The 13,529-nt window shown below is 38.3% G+C and overlaps 1 protein-coding gene and 1 pseudogene across 2 annotated transcripts in view; one reads left to right on the forward strand and one right to left on the reverse strand.

Annotated features, from left to right (window-relative positions):
• Positions 1-13,529, forward strand: part of LOC149566935 (putative galactinol--sucrose galactosyltransferase 6) — a 42,877-nt gene that overhangs the window by 13,157 nt on the left and 16,191 nt on the right. For both annotated transcript variants that reach the window (XM_089820156.1, XM_089820155.1), the window contains exons 3-4: positions 5,917-6,170; positions 6,461-6,720. In XM_089820156.1, coding sequence (XP_089676282.1) covers positions 5,989-6,170; positions 6,461-6,720 — 442 coding nt within the window. In that variant the 5' untranslated portion in view covers positions 5,917-5,988. The remainder of the gene's footprint in view (positions 1-5,916; positions 6,171-6,460; positions 6,721-13,529) is intronic.
• Positions 1,351-2,282, reverse strand: LOC149566936 (protein THYLAKOID FORMATION1, chloroplastic pseudogene; annotated as a pseudogene).

A 13,529-nucleotide genomic window follows, 5' to 3' on the forward strand; every position in this document is an offset into this window, starting at 1 on the left:
TTTCTCGAGCCTGCAACAAAACTGTTAGGATCATGAGTTTCAAATCCTTTAGGTTGCTCCAAATATACCTCTTCTGTAATCTTTCCATCTGATGTACTTTCCATTCCTCTAATGTTGTAATAGTGAGGATTGGCAACTTGGAGCAAAGGTTTCTTCATAAACAATTCCCTTCTTCTCAGAGAATCCTCTAGCTATGAATCTGGCTTAACGCTATGTCAGCAACATGCTTAATTTTAAATATCCATTTAGAAAAAACAACAGATTTCCTTTCAAGCCTAGGAACAATTTCTCAAACATGGAATGGTATCCTTCTGTCATAGCAACCTTCCAAGCTATAAGTTTAAAAACATTTGAAACATTGGTGGCACTGATTTAGATAAATCACTTATATTGGTTATGGTTAGATAGTAATAAATCTACATCTAATCCATGATGTCACTTGCACTAGTATTAAGTCCACAAAGTACTAAATCGGATATTAAATCCATGATGTCCCCTACACTGGTATCTGAATACATGATATTCACCAAGTGCTCCGAGTACTAGTATCAAGACATTAAGTCCACCAAGTACTCAATCCTTGAGTTGAGAATACTCAAACCATGGATTGCTACTATCTACGAATCAAAAATATAATCACGGAGTTAAATTTAGTGAAATATGCAACAAATATGGTCTATGCTATGTTCACATATCAGATACATTTAAATCCCCAGAGAAAGAGTTTATAATGCAAAACTAGGTGAAAGTAAGTCCATATATAAACTCTCTCTTAAGTTCGAGCATCTCTAAGGTGGATTCAATCCATGTATGCAAGTTCTCAGTTTATCCATGACTGTATTTAAACCAAATTGAAGTAATTGAAGTCCATGACACTTAATGTTATCTACTCTCTTAGTGAAGAGTTTACAAGTTTACTATCTGCTTCCTCTGAAGTTTAGGTTTACCTACTTTTGGTAGGACTCCCTCTCAATAGGTACACTATAAGATCCCCTCCTAAACCAAATTGAAGTAATTGAAGTCCATGACACTTAATGTTATCTACTCTCTTAGTGAAGAGTTTACAAGTTTACTATCTGCTTCCTCTGAAGTTTAGGTTTACCTACTTTTGGTAAGACTCTCTCTCAATAGGTACACTATAAGGTCCCCTCCCGTTATCTAGCCAAAGTTTACGGATAACTTCTCAAGGGGTTACGAGTCATTATCAAACCATGAGAATTTTTTTTTTCTAGATTTATCTTAGAATTAATAGTTTAACCAGTTTTAATTCTTTAACTCATACTCAAAAATGAATATAATGTAATATCCCTATTAACATTCAATCTTAAACATAAAAGTATTCTGCTATGTTTAGAATGCACCTGGAAATGTTTGAATGCACTTGGAAATGATTCCCTTTGACATTTGGCGGCTTCCTCTATGCACTTTGATATGAATCCTCCTTTTCCTTTCAACATACTCCTTCAAGAGATCCTTTGACTTAATCGATTTTGAAAGAATATTGCAGTAAATATCAAGGTCTCTGTCCACACTGGGATTGCTTATATTCAAGGCTTGACATAGCTTATCTAAGATAGCAGGTTCAATTGTATTTGCCTATTCAAATAGAATATGCTCGTTTCAGAAATATCTTTCAATATCCCCTCAACTTTACTATCTCTAGACAAAAAGTCAACAATAGAATTTGCATTCTGTGAACTTGCCCATTCTTCCATCTTTTTAGCATCATTCATGTACTGTTTAGGATCCTCCCTCAGTGTATTTATATACGCTCTAAAGATTGCTTCACTATCCTTGTCACTTGGGTATCCATCCATGAGTTGGATCGAATTGATATGTCATCTTGTATCACACAAGTGTTGTACAATTAGTTCCTATATAACATTACTGTATTTGTTTGGAATAGGCCACTAGTTTGATTTTATGAAAGCCAACTTTTTATCTCCAACCGTAGGTATATTCGTCGTCATAGTTGTGGAACAATGAATTATAGAGACTGAAGGATGACCAAATGACCATGAAACACCACCAATCTGATCGATTCTTGTGATCATTTGCCATCTAATGCTCCCGCTACTAAATTGCTCTTCAATTGGCGAACTCATCAAATTTTGGTCAAATTCTTTTAGTGATAAAAGCATAGAGAGGAAGAGAGAGAGGTGTGATGAATACAATTGCTTGGAGGGACTGGAATTCTTGCCATTACAATTTTCCAGTTGTCCGTTTCTGCAGTTCTTCAACACTCGTTCTTTAGTCGTATCACAATCCGCAGAGTGATGCATCTCTTCCGAGCAACTCCAGCAAAAAACGATGAGAACATTATTTAATTCTTTTGTTTTGCCCAACATATGATTCAACAATAAATTGCCTATAAATTTGAATGGATCTACCTTCAAGTGGTTAAGCTTCCCATGAAGGAACTAGGCTTTGATACCATGTAAAGTTTCTGCAAATCCTTGGACTGAAGATAGATTAAATTCTGCCTTCTCTATCTTCTTATAACTTGCTGTTAGTAACTTCAGATTATTGCCTATAACTGGATTAGAAATGTAAATCAGAATTCTGTGTTTTACTTCTGCAATTCGTATGAAGGCAGTAATGACTAAGGAGCAGACTTGTATTGATCTTGTGTGCTCTTAGACTTCATCCTTACCCTCTATAGGTATAGAAGTCAAGGGACGTGTCCTTAGAAAGGACATGTCTCTTTAACAAATCACTCGCCTAACCTCTAGAAGTCGGCGACTTTCTAAGGATAATAAATTATAATTATAAACACAAACAAATGTGGTTAGACTAATACTAAACAACCTCTCTAATGATAGACGCCGATCTTGAAGAAGGAATAACTTGTTCGTCTACTTATCATGCTATATCAGATTTGATCGATCTGTTATCATATCAGAATGATTAACGAGTTACAGATTTAACACCTTCTCACACTCACTACACGATAATTATTTCCCTTTTTTTTTCTCGTCCTTTCTCACTGCCATTTCTTTCATCATCCTTATCATATCTTTTCTTAATGCTTGGATTGTTTTAGACTCATCCCCTCTCTCTTCGGAAATTTCGCTTTCACTTTCATGCCTTCTTCCTTTTGAAGTTTTTCTTTTGCTTTGTATAGCCATGGCATGAGTGCAAGCATCTTTGAAGGATGATGGTGATACTATTTTCGTTTATTCCGTAGGACGATGTTAAGCCCTCAATAAACCATTTTTTCTTTAACCTGTCTACTAGTTTGTTTTCTAGTTTCTTGGTTAGTTGTTTCATTCTCCTACTATAGGCTCTTACAGATTCATTCTTCCCTTGTCTTGTATTGTATATTTCTGTTACTATCTCCTCGTCATCGTTTAAAATTCTAAATCCTTCCTTGAAAGCTGTGCAGAGATCCTTCCATGTAGCTTTCTTCTTGACCTCCAAATCCATGTACCAGTTAATGGCACTGCCCCTTAGGGTGGTTAGAAATGCCTTTAATCGCTCATCAATATTGTCCTCTCCATTAGCTTACCATATGGTTATGCACGTTTTACAATGTCATGTTGGATCCTCCAATCCTTCTCCTGTGAATTTAGGAAGTCCTTTGAGTGTTCCCTTGTGGCAAGATTACTCCTTGAGTACTGATATCTGACGAGATGGTGTTCCCTCCTGGTAGGATTACTTATTGAGTACTTGGCGCAGTTACTTCTCCTTCTCCTTGTAGTTCCCCCTCTACTTGATTCAAGCTTTGTTCTTGGATAGGTCAATGCTCTCTTCGTGCTAGGGTTTATAGGTCCGTCCACCCCTCCTTCCTTCTCGGTCCTTCTAAGATTGCGAAATTGGTTATTCCTCTTATAGTGTTTTTAATTAAACTTTCTTTTGTTTACTTTGGCACTTGAGTTTGATTAATAACCCCTCATAGACGTCAACACCTTTCTTCTTGCTTCCTAGTATGTAGAATCCGTCTTAGGGCAATTTCCCCTTTGGTTTCTTCTTCTAGTACTTGCTTCGAGTCCTTATTTTGAATTAGGGGTGTGAATTGTTTTCTTGCCTCATCGTGCTCCTTGGATTTTCCAGCTCCTAGAGTTCACATGTGCTTCTTTCTGCAAACTGTTGGAGTACTTGTTGCCTTCTCTACTCCCTTTGTACGTCGGCTCTTTCTTCCTCCACTTGTACCAAGTTTCTTGCCAGTAAGTGAGGTATTTGTCCAAGGAGTTTGTACACTATTGGTGGAACCGAAAGTTCATCCTGTACTATGCTCCTTGGAACCGCTCTCTCTCGGGCTTCCATTTGCACGTGCTGGTCAACAAAAACTTCTTACGCTACCAGTAGGGCTCGTGTCACTTGATATTTCTTCCTCTTCCTCATCATTGTTTGTGACTTTTACTTGTGGTAGGAATGGTTGCCCACTACTCCATCCATTTATCATATGACCTCCAGGCTCGAACTTAGGCAATTGCGCCAAAATGTAGAATGGTTACCGTATAGTATATTAAAGCATGAATTAACGTCACTAGTATCAAAATAGGAAATTATTACCAATGGTAAGCATGCCAAACATTTGCGAGGGAAAATAGTATTCTTTATTGATTACCAAAAAAACAAGTACAACATTCATGTTCCAATGTTCTTAAATAGTGTGCGGTTGGTTAGGGAGATCAACCGACACAATCGCCTTGCTACCTAACTACCCAAACCCGTTACTAACTATCTTCAATTACATTATTGTTTTATTATGCCCTACATTGTTCAATATCATATTTGAAGTATTCATTAGGAGACACTTAAACTCAATCTTCTAGTGACTATAATTGTATATAATAATAATATAGGTGTACCCTTATTTATTTAGTCCTGATTCCAAATGGCATCCAAGTATCGTTTACCCTTACCCTTGTATATTCAGATTACTTTGTCTTTAGCCTTCCTAAAGAATTCCATAAACCATTCCACAAACTGCAGACATAAAAGCCTCGATCCAGTCACTGCTTCAGGAGATAACCTATATGCTTTGTTGAATGGAGCACATTTTGTTAATCAATTGACAAACCTATTAAAAGAGAGTTCAGCTTAAGACAGTATCCAAACCCTTTTTTTGGCCAATCTCACAAAGCAGCATAACATGTTTGCATGAAGATGATTTATACTTTTGTTTTTCCGTTCATTCGAGCATAGATATGTTGAAGTAAGCTGTGTGCCCAACATTCACAGGAGAATATATAATATAATAGTAGTGACAAGAACTTAGCATCTTCATCACAGGTTACATAGAAGAGCAAATCATGCAACATATCCACTTCTATAAAGCACAATCCTTCACCGTAAAGCATCCCCGTGATTTTTATAAGCTATTCAATGAACACTTCAAGAAAATTGATCTGCACCAACAAAAATAAAAGCCTTAGCACAAACAAAAATGATAGCCTTACTCTAGGCTCTGATTTCAAGGGAATCTTAACACAAAACTTGTGCCATCCAAACTTTGTTGCTTATAATTGGTGAGAATATATACCCATCAACATGTGTGGCTATCTCTTTTCCATGCTTGGCCAATAATTACTCTTTTGGAACTGCCTACGAGTCTCATCCCTTCCAAAATGTCCACAAAGAACATTGAATGCCCTTGAAAGTCAAAAAAATCTCCGTCCTACACCATGTACCCCAAAGAGACACTCCTGTCTCCTAGTAATGCTTCTTTTCTAGGCTCATGAATCATAAGCCTAAGCATGCTCTATGAGTTATGGGCTCCATTTTTAAGTGCGGGTCTTTCTCTCATATGACAGCACATCCTTGCCACTGCTGTAGCTGTTGGAACGGTATGCCCTGTGCATTGTTAAGTAAGATTAAATTATTACAGGTATCTCTTTCAACAACCTTTTATTTCTGGTTCTCTGTGTGTTTAGTCAAATAAAATTCTTTTTTTTTTTTGTCCCAATATAGAGGCTGGAGAATACCGCAAAGGTAGCAATTAGACATCAATCTACTCTAGAAGCAGAAGAGGATAAAGCAAGCATGTCAGCTGTGAGAATTTCTAGCAATCAAATAATTATTGGCGAGAAGACTATTCTGTCAGGTGTTCCAGAAAATGTAGTCTTTACTCATGCCTCAGAAATTGGCCTTGAGGAAAGTTTATTTGTTGGAGCTCTATTTTCAAAGAGGAACAGTCGCTATGTCATTCCTCTGGGGACTCTCAAGTAAGTTGTTCTGATTTTGCTGATAACAGAATATTTGAATACATTTTTACTTATTGCAAACCAAAGATAGTGCTGGAATATAGTTGTTGAATTACTTACATTTGCCTTGTCTTAGCTTGTAGACACCATGCAAACCATCTCTGGAAGTTGACAGAGCGGCTGACATTGCCATATTTTTGTTGCAATAGAAAAAATTATGTAACGTTGCAGCTGAAATTTGTCACCGACGTTGAAACTCTCAAGTAGATAAGTTGATAATAAGAATTGTGATCTGGGAAAATTATATGCAGGGATGTTAGATTTCTCTCTTGTTTCCGCTTCAAGCTATGGTGGATGACACAAAGATTTGGGGACTGTGGAAGGGAAATTCCATGTGAAACTCAATTTTTGCTGTTGGAAGCCAAGACTGGATGCTCTTCAAACCAGGGTATTCATTGGAGAGCACGTGAGCAAATGATTTACACAGTATTCCTGCCTCTAGTGGAGGGTGCATTTAGGGCATGCTTGCAAGGAAATGAAAAGGATGAGATGGAACTCTGCTTGGAAAGTGGTACGCAAACTTAAATTGTTTATTTAGTTTTTCCATTTACAGAATTTGTGTGTTTTAATCAAGCTAAGGTTGATTTGAGCACTTTTATAATTCTTGTTTCTCTTGGTCGATATTCTATGTTTGTACATATTTATCTTCCTTTTCCTTAGTTAGCTTTATAACTGAGAGTGAAAGACCTTGTTTGTGCAGTAAGCGGAATTGCTTTGTTTGAATATTGATTTCAATTTGTTTGAATATTGATTTCAATTTGTTTGCATGTGATTGTTTTAATGAAGATTTCAAAATTCATGAAATAATATGGTCAGTAACAAGGTTTGATAAGTGAAGTTTGTACTTTACACATGATAGACGTTTGAACAGGTCTCCTTTTAATTTACAAAGCTTTACTTCTGTTTCCTTTTCATCAGTCTGCTGCAATTTTACAAAGCTTTACTTCTGTTTCCTTCTCATAAGTAACAAAGCGTGCTTGTTTAATATGTATGCATCTAATACGAACTTGTGTAGATCCACCCAAAATATTTGTCATGGAAAACATCCAGAATTCATAAATCATCATTAGATAATATATCTTTGATCTCTATACTCATGAAACTGATAGAACCTCAAAAACACTTGTCAGGGGTTTCCACAGTAGCATTTTCATGCTGTCTTGAATTTGTTTGGTACAAAGTCACAATGTGGGATTTTCTTCATTTTTTACCTATGGACTCCAGAGATTCTGGATGCCTTCACTCAATTCTTCCATAAGGTATCAGTATTTATGCGCATCTGAGACCCGCCAGATTCATTCCAGGTGTTCTAAATAGCGCATTTTTAACTCTTATTTTACATCCACACCTGGATTAGCATTAATAATTGAGATGCATTTCCTGTAGCATTTAAACAGTTTGAATGTTTTTCATTTAAACAATCACACCAAACGAATTCCATGTTTTTGAAAAACTTTAAAAAATAAAACTTCAGTTTGAGTCCTCGATTTATTTACATTACCTCTAGGCTCTTGTATTTTCAACTAAGTTGCCTGTTCTGGTTTGGGCCTCAGTATGTGTATGGATCTGGTATTTCTGTGTGGCATTTCTTCAATTTTTAATTTTCCCTGGGGTCTACCCAGGCACACCTTTTAGAAGAAAAGATTTGAGCAAGTGTTTTGAAATTTGCAAAGTATCAGAACCAAGATCAATTCACAAGGAGACTATCCCCTGAAAACATGTCCTGCAACAGAGATTTAAAACAAAGATATACTGATGATAAGGATTTTGTTTACCTTTGTGAAAATCCTTGATAGCCTCAAAATGCTGCCATGCTTCGAAGAATAGTTGCTACAGATTTTATGTAAGTCCTGACTATACAGACACACTGCTGATGTTCATCAGAGATCAGCTAAGTTGCCAGGTCAGATTCGTGTTCAGTCGGATTCAAAATTCACTCAAAATTCTTTTGGGGTTGGTTCAGGTTCATTTTGGATTTGTCCGTACAAGAAACATATGTTTTTAAAAATATTTATGTGTGTATATATACAACAAATTAGTCCATACACCACTATGCTAATAGCAAAGCAACATAACAAAATACACCATCATATCCATGTTTCAGTTCAATAGGATATTAATTGCATCATTTAGCCATACATACAACATGATACACTTGCTTGGTCACATGCATTAAACATATTTCCAGATCAAGGAGACAGTTTGAGAATGACAGGAATCATCAGAAGATAAGTGCAGTTATCTGAATTGTAATTTTCTATTGGTTGAAGGATTTCTAACCAGGCTAGATCAAAAGATAAGATTCAAAGTTTAAGCCCTAGATTCAAAGATAGCATAGCTTTTCTCAAAGGAATTTCTATATAAGCAAGTTTTCTTTTTCATTCACAAATGACAAATAAACCATCCTTTTTGGCATTTTAGTGGTCACTTTTAGGGTTGGGAGGGTTGAATAGACTAAATTAGGCAAAATAAATGTAAAAAAAAGTCAAAAATATTGATTTGAGACCAAATTTGGCCCAGGTTCAACCATTGGGCAGCAAATCTTCCAAATTCTGCCTGAATTCCTCTGACAGAATTTGTGGCTCTGCAGGCAAATTTGGGACGAATTTGACGAGGACCAGATTTTGTACAGAATCAAATCAGACTTTGACGGTTGCTGGAGAGAATCTAGTAAAACTTAGGAAACCAGCACAGGGGCACTCAGACGAAGGTACAGGAACCCCCAGGGCAATGTTTAGAAATGGGAAATCTGTAATATCTAATTTATTTAACAGACCATCTAGTCTTGCACTTTCGAACATTGATACTTCAAAGCTTAGGTTGGACAGAATCCCTACATTGCACAAATGTTAGTGAAATATACTGCTACAAAATCAACATTGTTGTTTTCTCTTCTGGGATTGAGTGTGTAACACTTTTTAGCATCAAGATTTTGGATCATACTACTTTATCTATCATCAGGATGCAGGAGAGCAAAGGAACTGAAAAATAGTAATACACCTTGCAGACCGAGAGAGGGCTATATAAAGAGGGAGGGTGTTGAATAAGGAGGGAGAGAGAGAGAGAGAGAGAGAGAGAGAGAGAGAGAGAGAAAGAAAGAGAGAGTAGATCTCTTTCCCTCCCTCCTCATTTAGCCCTCTGTTTTCTCTCTCTCTCTCCCTCCTTATTTAGCCCTCTCTCGGTCTGCAATCTGTACTTTTCAATTCCTTTGCTCTCCTGCATCTTGATGATGGATCATGTAGTATGATTGAAAACATTGATGCTAAAAAGTGTTACACAATCAGTCCCAAAAGAGAAAACAACATCAATACAGATCGTGAAAACCTGATCAACTTGAAATCAATATTGTCATTATGTCATGTCCCCTTTTTAGCGGCATAACTTTACAGGGGATTTGCCTATCATCGACTCTCGTAGGCAAATGATTATGGGAAGAGGGTCATTTTTGTCTTCCGATAATTACAATTTTGCTCTCGAAGAATAATAATTAAGTAAGTGGGGCCTACTCGTCCTAATATTAAATAAAGGTTGTACTCCAACTTTATCAAGTTATTTATTTAATTTTATAAAGTTTTACATCATAAAAGATGATTCCGGAAAACTTCCAGAAACTTCTCAGCGAAGGGAATAAATAGAGGACATAGGGCTCCCATTTGGAACAAGCGATTTTGAGGATTCGATTTCTATTTCAATTGAGGCAATTTGTGGTCATAAGTCTGCAAATTCCTTTAAGGTCTTTGGGAACGGAAACTCCCTTGGATCCGCATAACTGAGGAGGTGAAATATTCCCTCGAAGGGTTGCACATTGGAGATGGTCTTCAGCTGTTTCATGTTGTGAATTATTTGCATTTACGTGATGTCTTGAAGTTTGAGGACTGGCGAACTTGACACCGAAAGTAACAGCGATATTTGTGAATAAAACTTGTTGGCAGCAGGAAGAGCCGGCCGGAGGAGCTGGGGTTATCATCAGCAGCCGTCTTTCTGAAGACCCGACTGTCCTACAGCGAGCATTTCCGGACAAAACTGAGAAAGGAAATTCGGATCCACAGATCCCCTAACCCCTGATCACAAAGATAAGGGGCTTCATCCGTCAGCAGTACTCCAAGGTAAAAAGGGGCGGCAGTTTAAGATTGAACCACTTCCATCTCGGCATTACAAACCCCAGCGGCAGATTCCAGCACGGGTGTTCAGACGGGATCAGTAGGCACCGATAACAACAGAGCCGCGCATGATCAGAATGGGGCGCGAGGTCCGCAAATCAACTGGAGGAGACAATAATGGTGGAATCGCCTCACAAACATTTTTAATCAAGGACCACGCGATACGCAGATCCGGGATTATTGAGTCGCATTTCAGTTGGAGCAGCAGATTATCTTCCCGCGGGGTCTGAACATTATCGGCTTCTATCGACTCATTGGAATCTGTCATGGATCAGGTTCACAATAGTTTAATCCATGTTCTCTTCAATATAACGTCTGGTTTTATTATTGAAGAATGAATAAATATTGTGCAAACGGTTAGTAAATCATTTGCCATAATCAAAGGTTCTTTCCATAGCAGAGTTAAAGTTTAATATCAATAACATTGACTTGTTTATTCAGTCACAACCAAGATATCCGTTTGGATTTTATTAGTGATTTCAAGTTTGTCTGTTATTTGCTTGACGAAATGCCCAACCTATGAAACAGTAAGATTTTAGGTGTTGAGAAGAAGGTATAATCCTGCAAGGGATATCTCAGTGGTATCAGAGCAGTAGTCCTGCCATCCTGATTGGGTAAGAGTACTTTTATGCAACCATATTCCCAGTGTTATATTCGCAAGAGAACCATATCTAAGGACGGAGATATGGGTGAAAGACAAACACAGAGTCCACCAAGATTTCCCAGAGTCGATGATGATGAAACCAGAGAATTTTACAGAATCATGACTACCGGACAACAAGAAATAGCTCAGACACTACCAGCTTTGACTACCATAATGGAAAGAGTTATTCAGCCCAGGATTCAGGATCAAGGAAGAGGCACATCTGATCACGATGATAGGAGTGTGGCAGGATCACAAGGTGCTCCTAGGCGCAGATCATGGACAGCAAATAGGCCTACTCGTCCCACCTTCCTAAGGGAAGAGGCTCAGGAGATGGGAGAAGACGATGTACCGGAAGATTTCCAGGATGATCTTAGGGCTGCTACTGCAGAATGGCAGGCATTACCCCCGCATGTGCGTGAATTATTGAACTTTGATCGATATCTAAACCAAAGAAGAGAACATATGAGGAATAGCCGCCAGAATAGGAGACCTAGAGGAGGTCATGATAATGAGTTACAGCGAGCTGTCAGTAAACTTACTTTACCTTTTTTCGATGGGAGTGGTCAGATGACAGCGCAAGCTTGGATTCATAAGTTGGACACCTTCCTAGCATTACGGCCTATGTCTGAAATAGATGCCATCAGATATGCTACCTTGCATCTGGAAGGCGCAGCTCATGACTGGTGGTCACATGGAATGGTTACTTTGCAACACAATTAGGTAACAACGTATCAGGACTTTGTGGATAGATTGGTTGAACGTTTTGATAAGAAGGATCCAGAAATTTATTTTCGCGACCTTGCACAGTTAAGACAGACTGGCAATTTGGAGGTTTATATTAGTGAATTTCAGAGGTTGTCAGTCATGGTACCAGATGTATCGGAAAGGAGGTTAGTTATCTTATTTACAGAAGGATTGTCTGAACCCCTCAAGGGATGGATTAAGGCATTTGACCCACCAACATTGCAGGAAGCCATGAGGAAAGCACGAAGTATGGAGCTAACAGCCCCTTCTAGCAGGTTCACTCCTAGGAGTACTACCTCTTTCAGAGACAATAGGAAGTTTGATAAAAATAAAGGGAAGAGCATTGAAACCAAAGGGAAATCTACCACACCCCTAGATACAGAGGCATTAAATGACTTGCGAAGGAAGAAATTATGCTTCTATTGCAAAGGTCCATATGACAGGGATCATGATTGTCCCTTGCGACCAAAAGGAAAAGCCAATAGGGTTATGTGGGCATATTACGAAGGATCGGATTCCGACAGTGCGGCAAAAGAGGATGAACACACTGGTTCAGAATTTGAGGAAGAGACAGGAAAGTCAGAACAAAAAGAAGAACCTGAATTGCACCTACAGCAAGGGCGTTTGTCTAGCATTCAACAGGAAGGATCTTTCAGATTATGTGGTGTTCTAGCAGGACAGAAGGTGATTACATTGGTTGATACCGGAGCTACACATAACTTCATTGATGCACGATTGGTTGAGCGTCGTGGTATTAAGACAGAAGAATTCGAAGGTCTTCGAGTACAGGTTGCTGATGGATACACTCTTAAGTGTAACAGGATAGTCAGAGACATGCCTTTACGCCTGAATAATTATGAGTTCAAAGCGGATTACCACGTGGTCAATATGGGTGACTTGGATATCGTTTTAGGGATGACATGGTTACGTTTATTGGGTGAGGTTACCTTTCGACTCAAGGACATGGAGATCAAGTTCGAAGTAGATGGGAGGCAGCATGTGTTGAGAGCTATTCGAAATAGTGACATCCGAACGATTTCTCTTAGACGATTGGAAAGATTGGTGAGACATGAGGATCTTGAATGGGCAGCCATGTGTACCCTCATGCCTACACAAGAGGAACAACAAAAGACAGAATATCATCCCGACATACAGATATTGAGGGAAAAGTATAGTAAGGTATTCAGCGATATTCCACCTGGTACACCACCTGATAGAGGGATTGAGCACATCATTGAATTAGAAGAAGGTGCTAAACCAGTCATGATCACTCCATACAGGCATCCAAAAAGGCTCAAAGATGAAATAGAAAAAACCATCAAGGAGCTTCTCGTGATGGGACACATCAGACCTAGTAAGTCTCCTTTTGCTTATTCAGTAGTTTTGGTTAAGAAGAAAGATGGTTCGTTACGGATGTGTATAGATTACAGGATGTTGAATAAGAAAACCATTAAGAATAGATATCCTATTCCACGGATTGATGAGCTAATAGATGAACTGCATGGGGCATGCTACTTTAGTAAGATTGATTTGAGATCAGGTTACCACCAGATTAGAGTCAGAGAACAGGACATTGAGAAGACTGCATTCAGGTGTCACTGTGGGCATTTTGAGTTTGTAGTAATGCCATTCGGATTGACCAATGCACCAGCTACTTTCCAGTCCACCATGAATAAGGTCTTCCATCATCAGCTGAGAAAATTCGTGTTGGTATTCTTTGATGATATCTTGGTATACAGTCGAACATGGCAGGAGCACATGGCGCATCTA

The sequence above is a fragment of the Cupressus sempervirens genome, chromosome 3 (genome assembly GCF_028749045.1).
Source record: "Cupressus sempervirens isolate cs-2001-9-10 chromosome 3, ASM2874904v1, whole genome shotgun sequence".
Taxonomy (NCBI): domain Eukaryota; kingdom Viridiplantae; phylum Streptophyta; class Pinopsida; order Cupressales; family Cupressaceae; genus Cupressus; species Cupressus sempervirens.